We start from the raw sequence: 8,923 nt of genomic DNA, 5'->3' as shown, positions 1-8,923 counted from the left end.
CCAGCAAGTTTTTGGCTGATTCATATGGAATGATAGAAAGGAAATGAACTTCTTTCCTGTCTGTGTTCTGCTTACTTATCTAAGTCAACTTGGCATTTTATTTTATTTTTGAGACAGGGTTTCACTCTGTTGCAGAGGCTGTAGCGCCATGGCATGATCTTGGCTCACTGTAACCTCCACCTCCCAGGATCAAGCAATTCTCATGCCTCAGCCTTTCTAGTAGCTGGGATTACAGGCACCTGCCACCATGCCTGGCTAATTTTTGTATTTTTAGTAGAGATGGGGTTTCACCATGTTGGCCAGGCTGGTCTTGAACTCCTGGCTTCAAGTGATCCACCCGCCTTGGCCTATCAAAGTGCTGGAATTACAGGCGTGACCCACTGCTACTGGCCAATTTGGCATTTTAAACATGCCTTCTTCTCCAAGTGAGTGGCTGCAGGGACTAACATAAGATTGATAATTTAAAGAGAGAAAGAGGATAGAAGGGGAGTTGAGAATATATTTTATCATTTAAAAATATTGGATGGGTCGGGTATGGTGACTCATGCCTGTAATCCCAGCACTTTGGGAGGCCAAGGCAGATGGATCACCTGAGGTCAGGAGTTCGAGACCAGCCTGGCCAACATGGTGAAACCCTGTCTGAACTAAAAATAAAAAAATTAGCCAGGCGTGGTGGCAGGCGCCTGTAATCCCAGCTACTTGGGAGGCTAAGGCTGAAGAATCACTTGAACCCAGGAGGCAGAGGTTGCAGTGACTGGAGATCGTGCCACTGCACTCCAGCCTGGGCGACAAGAGTGAAACTCCATCTTAAAAAAAAAAAAAAAATTGGATGGCGGTGACAAGATGGCCAACAGATACAGCCAGGGAGCATCTCCCAATGAGAGAGACCAAAATATTGCATAAACCAACATCCTTAGGACAAATCTTTGGAGAGAAAATACAGAGTAACAGAGAGGTAAGGCAGACACTGAGACTGAAGAGGGAGGAAGCTGGGAACCCTGCACAGGATTGCAGAGCACTGTGACTGGTTCCCGGTCCTGAACAGCTCCTAAGGAAGGGGTGAGTGAAGTGATGGCGGGGTAACCCACTCTCAACCACAGACCTCTCAGATATTAGCTACAAGAGCTCCCATGACTCCTACAGATGTTTGAATTGTCAAGGGAATCTGCCTGGAGAGTAGGCAGAAACAGTGCTCCAGGCTGTGCAGAGCCTAGAAGGTTTTGCACATGGAGAAGCTGCAGCAAAATGTGGCCACAGGCGCCCATCCCACAAGATTCTCTGTCTTCCTCTGAGTAGCTCTAACCTTGGCTGGCTGCTGGGCCAGAAGAGAGTGGGGCCATCTTTCCCGTGGGACTGGGGCATATCTGTTCTGCATGCTCCTCTATCCACCGGCCCCTCCCAAAGCCCCTGCCTGGCCACTCCTGCAAGAGCAGGTACACAGCACGGCCTCCACTGCCCAGGCAGAGTGCTTTCCTCACAGCCTGAGAGCACTCCAGCTCCCCCAGCACAACAAATGCCCAACGCAGAGGATGAAGCTGCAGGCCAGATTCCAATACCCCTGGGTTGCAGGACATAGCTCAGAAGTGGCAGGCTGAGATCTGGCCAGTGATTAAGTGGGAGAAGCGGGTTCCTGGGCAGGTGCGGGAGTGGGGTATGCCTCCCTCCAAAGTGCCAGTCTGGGAAGGGTGAGGCCTATTTTGCAGCCAACGCCTCTGCCTGAAGGAGCCCTGTGACCTGGAACACCTAATGAAGGCAATGTTGGCATGGTGCCAGTGTTAGGAGGGAACTCCCCTGAGGCAGGGGAATGGACCTGGTAAGGAAGTCATCTCTCTTCCCTCCCCACCACAGAGCACTGCAATAAACCCACTGAAATATGGAAGAGTTACTCAGCTAAATAAGAGCATATCTGTTGGCCATTACTCTTAAACGCCGTCTACTGGATGATAGCCCAAGTTACAACACCAAAAATATTCTTCAATATACATCATCTGTGAAATGCAGCCAAGAATCTAGCCACAAATAAAGATCTTGCACAGAGCTTTGGCTCTCTGAAAACACCCAGAAACAAAGCTGATTGACTATACTCAACTTACACCACAGAACCCTCAAGGGAAATGAAGTATATAAAAACAATATCCAAATGACAGCAAATCCAAAAAGACAAAGGAACACCAGTCCTCTTAGATGAGAAAGAATCAGCAATAAGAACTCTGGCAATCCAAAAAGTTACAGTGCCTCCTTACCTCCAAATGAGTACATTAGCTCTCCAGCAATAGTTCCTAACCAGAATGAAATGACTGAAATGACATATATAGAATTCAGAATCTGGATGGCAAGGAAGCTCATTAAGGTTCAGTAGAAAGTTGAAACCCAATCCAAGGAATTCAAGGAATCCAGTAAAATGATACAATAGTTGAAAGACAAAATAGCCATTTTAAGAAAGAACCAAACTGAACTTCTGGAATTAAAAAATTCACCACAAGAATTCCATAATACCATTAGAAGCATTAGCAGCAGAATAGACTAAGCTGAAGAATCTCAGAGCATCAAGTTCAGTTCCTCAAATCAACTCAGACAAAAAAAAAAAAAAGAATTTAAGAAAATGAACAAAATGTCCAAGAAATATGGGATTTTGTAGAAACCAAACCTATGAGTCATTGACATTCTTGAGAAGGAAGGAGAGAGAGTAAGCAACCTGGAAAACATATGGGAGGATGTAATCCACAAAAAGGTCCCCAATCTCACTAGAGAGACTGCAAATACAAGAAATACAGAGAACCACTCTGAGATACTATACAAGGTGACCAGCCCCAAGACACAAGGTCAACATGAAAGAAAAAAATCTTAAAGGCAGCTAAAGAGAAGGGTCAGATCACTTACAAAGGGAACTCCATCAGGCTAGCAGTAGACCTCTCAGCAGAAACCTTACAACCAGAAAGGACTGGGGGCCTAATTGCAGTATCCTTAAAAAAAAAAAAAAAGCATTTCCAACCAAGAATTTTGTATCCTGCAAAACTAAGCTTCATAAACAAAAGAGAAATAAAGTCCTTTTCAGACAAGCAAACACAGGGGGAATTGATTACTACTAGACCAGGCTTACAAGAGGTCTTTAAGGGAGTGCTAAGCATGGAAACAAAAGAACAATACCTGCTACCACAAAAACACACTTAAGCTCATAGTCCACAAACACTATAAAACAACTACACAATCAAGTATACAAAACAACCAGCTAACATGATGACAGTATCAAAATCTCACATATCCATATTAACCCTGAATGTAAATTATCTAAACACCCCACTTAAAAGGCATAGAGTAGCAAGTTAGATAAAAAGACAGCATCCAATTATCTTTCACCTTCAAGAGACTCACCTCACATGTAATGACACCCACAAGCTCAAAGTAAACTGCTGGAGAAAGATCTATCATGCAAATGGTAAACAAAAGAAGGTAGGAGTCGCTATTCTTACATGAGATGAAACAGACACTAAACCAACAATAGTCAAGAGGACAAAGAAGGGCATTACATAATAATAAAGGGTTCAATTGAACAAGAAGGCTTAATTATTCTAAATATATATATGTACCCACCATTGGAGCACCCAGATTCATAAAACAAGTTCTTGACCTATGAAAAGGATTAGAGAGCCACACAATAATAGTGGGAGACTTCAACACCTTACTGACAGTGTTAGATTATGTAGCAGAAAACTAACAAAGAAATTCTGGGCTTAAACTTGACACTCAACCAATTGGACCTAATAGACATCTAAAAGAATACTCTACCCAACAGCTACAGAACATACATTCTTCTCATCTGCACACGAAACATATTCTAAGTTTGACCACATGCGCAACCATAAAGCAAGTCTCAATAAATTAAAAAATATTGAAATCATACTAAGCACATTTTAGGACCATAGGGCAATAAAAATAGAAATCAATACCAGGAAGATATCTCAAAACCACATAATTGCATGGAAATTAAGCAACTTGCTCCTGAATGACTTTTGAGTGTACAATAAAATCGAGACACAAATCAAAAAATTCTCTGAAATCAGTAAAAGTACATACCCAACATACCAAAATCTTTTGGATGCAGCTAAAGCAGTGTTAAGAGTAAAGTTTGTAGGGCCAAACACCCACATCAAGAAGCTAGAAAATCTCAAATTAACAATCTAACATTGCACCTAAAGGAACTAGAAAAAAGAAGACAAATCAACCCAAAATCTAGCTGAAGAAAAATAAGTAAAATCAGAGAACTCAATGAAATTGAGACTTGAAAATCCATACAAAAGATCAATGTAGGAGAACAAGCGCCGGGCATCTCAGGCGCGCTCCTTGAGCCTCCGGTACCTGCTTCTTGGGCAGCAGCGGCTCTTCCGCCCTGCTGCAGGTGGAGGTGCTAGCTCTGGACGAGGACGAGCATGACCTGGAGGTGTTCAGCAACTATGCCTCACTGATGGACATGAATTCCTTCAGCACTATGATGCCAACATCCCCTTTATCAATGACAAACCAAATCAAGTTTGAAGATGAACGAGATTTAAAGGAACTCTTCATTACAGTTGATAAAACTGAAAGTTATGTTACTACAATAGAAACTTTCATTATGTATAGGATTATTACTAAGTCATCTTGTGGAGAATTTGACTCCAGTGAATTTGCAGTTAGGAGACAGTATCAAGGTTTCCTTTGGTTGAAGGGAAAACTTGAAGAAGCACACCCCACTCTGATTATTCCACCATTTCCAGAAAAATTTATAGTAAAAGGAATGGTGGAACACTTTAATGATGACTTCATTGAGACACGCAGGAAGGCTTTACATAAATTTTTGAGCCGAACTGCTGATCATCCAACTTTAACATTTAATGAGGTCTTCAAAATTTTTCTCACTGCACAACTCTCTTCTCACAAGAAGCAGGATCCTGGATTGCTAAGCAGGATGGGGCCAACAGTCAGAACTGTTGCATCCTCAATGAGAGGAATTAAAAACCACCAAGAAATCTAATTGAACTAAAGAGCTTCTGCACAGCAAAAGAAACTACCATCAGAGTGAACAGGCAACCTACAGAATGGGAGAAAATTTTTGCAATCTACTCATCCGACAAAGGGCTAATATCCAGAATCTACAAAGAACTTAAACAAATTTACAAGAAAAAAAAAATCAAACAAATCCATCAAAAAGTGGGTGAAGTATATGAACAGACACTTCTCAAAAGAAGACATTTATGCAGCCAAAAGACACATAAAAACATGCTCATCATCACTGGTCATCAGAGAAATGCAAATCAAAACCACAATGAGATACCATCTCATACCAGTTAGAATGGCCATCATTAAAAAGTCAGGATCATTAAAAAGTCAGGAAACAACAGGTGCTGGAGAGGATACGGAGAAATAGGAACACTTTTACACTGTTGGTGGGACTGTAAACTAGTTCAACCATTGTGGAAGACAGTGTGGCAATTCCTCAAGGATCCAGAACTAGAAATACCATTTGATCCAGCCATCCCATTACTGGGTATACACCCAAAGGATTACAAATCATGCTACTATAAAGACACATGCACACATATGTTTATTGTGGCACTATTCACAATAGCAAAGACTTGGAACCAACCCAAATGTCCATCAATGATACACTGGATTAAGAAAATGTGGCACATATACACCATGGAATACTATGCAGCCATAAAAAACGATGAGTTCATGTCCTTTGTAGAGACACGGATGAAGCTGGAAACCATCATTCTGAGCAAACTATCGCAAGGACAGAAAACCAAACACCGCATATTCTCACTCATAGGTGCGAACTGAACAACGAGAACACTTGGACACAGGGATGGCAACATCACACACTGGGGCCTGTTGTAGGGTGTGGGGAGGGGAGAGGGAGAGCATTAAGAGAAATACCTAATGTAAATGATGAATTAATGGGTGCAGCACACCAACATGGCACATGTATACATATGTAACAAACCTGCTCGTTGTGCACATGTACCCTAGAACTTAAAGTATACAAAAACAAACAAAACAAACAAACAAGAAAAATATTAACCTTAAATGTAAATGGGCTAAAAGCCCCAATTAAAAGACATTTAAAAAAACCACCTAGAAGAGTTCATGGAAATGAATAACTTTACTGAAATTTTTAGCCAGAAAACAAATTTGATAGATAAAATATCTTGGAGAATTTTCAAGGAAGAAAGGGAATATTTTGATGAAATGAAAGAATATGGTCCAATGCATATTCTGTGGTTAGTGTCAGAAGAGGATCTGGTTGATACTCTAAAAGATGTTGACAGCTGCATTGACAGATGCTGTAAGGCCACTGAAAAATGGATGTTTGGACTCTCAGAGGCCCTGCTTCCTGTTGTACATGAGTACGTGCTTTATAGTGAAATGTTAATGGGTGTTATGAAAAGAAGAGACCAAATACAAGCAGAACTGGTTTCCAAAGTTGAAGCTTTGACCTATAAAAAGGCAGATAGTGATCTGCTTACAGAGGAGATTGGAAAACTTGAAGATAAAGTAGAATATGCTAATAATGCCCTGAAAGCAGAATGGGAAAGATGGCAACAAAATATACAAAATGATATCAAGTTAGCATTTACAGATATGACTGAGGAGAGTATCCAATATTATGAACAGTGCCTTGCTACATGGGAACCATTCCTTACATCACCAACCTCCACTTGGAAGAAGCCTCTGAAGATAAACCTTAATCCCACTGAGGACTTCTGTTTAATCTTTGGGAGACAACATTTATCAACCAAAGTTATTCTTTCTGGATCTGCCATGTCCTTTATAAAGTGGATGAAAAATGTTTTATACTATCTGGAAAAACCAACAACTTGAAACCTCAAGTACTCCAGTTCATTGACATGAATTTGAAGATATATCTATATATCTATTTGTATGGATATACATCTATACATATATAGATATATAGATACAGAGAGAGAGATTTAGCTTGGTTTTAATTATGTTCTTAAATTTGTGTCCCAATAATTGTGTATAGATTTTTCTGTTAAATATTTGACTGTGGAACATGATATTGTAAATATGTTGTAAGGACTTAGTTTTAATAAAAAGTTTAATATGAAAAAAAGATCAATGTAACCAAAAGTTTGTGCCTTGAAATAATAAACAAGATCAATAATAGACTACTACCTAGATTAACAAAGAAAAAAGAGAGAAGATGCTAATAATCACAATCAGAAATGACAAATGTGACATTCAACTGATCCCACAGAAACACAAAAGACCCTCAGAGACTATTAGGAAAGGCTTTATGCACAGAAATTAGAAAATCTATAGGAAATGGATAAATTCCTATAAACACACAAGCTCCCAAGATTGATCCAGGAAGACAGTGAAAACCTAAATAGGCCACTAATGAGTCCTGAGGTTGAATCAGTAATAAAAAAACCTACCAATAAAAAAAGCCCTGGATCAGACAGATTCACAGCCAAATTCTGCCAGACATACAAATAAGACCTGTACCAACCCTACTGAAAATATTCCAAAACATCAAGGAGGAAGAACTCCTTCTTAACCCATCTATGATACCAGCATCATCTTGATCCCCAAACCTGGCAGAGACACGTGAAAAAAGAAAACTTTAGGCCAATATCCCTGATAAACATAGATGCAACAATCCTCAACAAAATACTAACAAACTGAATCCAGCAGCACATCAAAAAGTTAATTTATTATGATCAAGTAGGCTTTATTCCTGGGATGCAAGGTTGATGCAAAATACACAATAAATGTGATCTGCCACATAACTAAAAACAAAAACCATATGATCATCTCAGTAGATACAGAGAAAGCTTTTGATATAATACAACATCCCTTCATGGTAAAAACCCTCAACAAGCTAGGCAGCAAAGGAACATATCTCAAAATAATAAGAGCCATCTATGACAAACCCACCCCCAACCTTATACTGAATGGGCAAAAGCTGGAAACATTCCCCTTGAGAACTGGAACAATACATGGATGCCCACTCTTGCTACTCTTATTCAACATAGTACTGGAAGTCCTAACCAAGCAGTCAGGCAAGAGAAAGAAATAAAAGGCATTTAAACAGGAAAAGAAGAAGTCAAACCATCTATCTTCACTGATGATATGACTCTATACCTAGAAAACTCTTACGACTTTACCAAAAGGCTCCTAGAACTGATAAACAACTTCAGTAAAGTTTCAGGATACAAAATCAATGCCAAGAGCATTCAAGCTCAGAGACAAATCAAGAATGCGATCTCACTTACAATAGCCACAAAAAGAATAAAATACCTAGGGATACAGCTAACCAAGAAGGTGAAAGATCTCTACAAGGGGAACTATAAAACACTCCTGAAAGAAATCAGAGATGGCAAATAAATGGAAAGATATTCCATACTCATGGATTGGAAGAATCAATGTGGATAAGATGGCTATACTGCCCAAAACAATTTGCAGGTTCAACACTATTCATATCAAACTACCAGCATCATTTTTCACAGAATTAGAAAAAACCATCCTGCAATTCATTTGGTACCAGAAAAGAGCCTCAATAGCCAAAGTAGTCCTAAACAAAAGGAACAAAGCAGGAGGCATCCCATACCTGATTTCAAACTGTACGACAAGGCTACAATAACCAAAACAGCAGGATAATGGCACAAAAACAGACACATAGACCAATGGAACAGAATAGATAATCCAGAAATAAGGCCACACACCTACAACCATCTGATCTTCAAAAAAGTCAACAAAAATAAGCAATGGGAAAAGACTCCCTGTTCACTAAATGGTGCTGGGATAACTGGCTATCTATATGCAGAAGAATGAAACTGGACCCCTACCTATCACCATATACAAAAATCAACTTGAGATGAATTAAAGACTAAAAAATAAGACCTAAAACTATAAAAAT

The 8,923-nt window shown here is 39.8% G+C and overlaps 1 protein-coding gene across 1 annotated transcript; it reads left to right on the top strand.

Annotated features, from left to right (window-relative positions):
• Window positions 1-4,447: 4,447 nt before the first annotated feature.
• Window positions 4,448-6,827, top strand: LOC129008126 (sorting nexin-7-like). Its single transcript, XM_054439957.2, is given in 3 exon segments — window positions 4,448-5,001; window positions 6,117-6,682; window positions 6,685-6,827. Coding segments are annotated over 3 exon segments (1,149 nt in total). The 5' UTR covers window positions 4,448-4,462; the 3' UTR covers window positions 6,729-6,827.
• The last annotated feature ends 2,096 nt before the right edge of the window (window positions 6,828-8,923 follow it).

The sequence above is a fragment of the Pongo pygmaeus genome, chromosome 9 (genome assembly GCF_028885625.2).
Source record: "Pongo pygmaeus isolate AG05252 chromosome 9, NHGRI_mPonPyg2-v2.0_pri, whole genome shotgun sequence".
NCBI lineage: Eukaryota > Metazoa > Chordata > Mammalia > Primates > Hominidae > Pongo > Pongo pygmaeus.
This window is presented reverse-complemented; position numbering and strand designations above follow the sequence as displayed.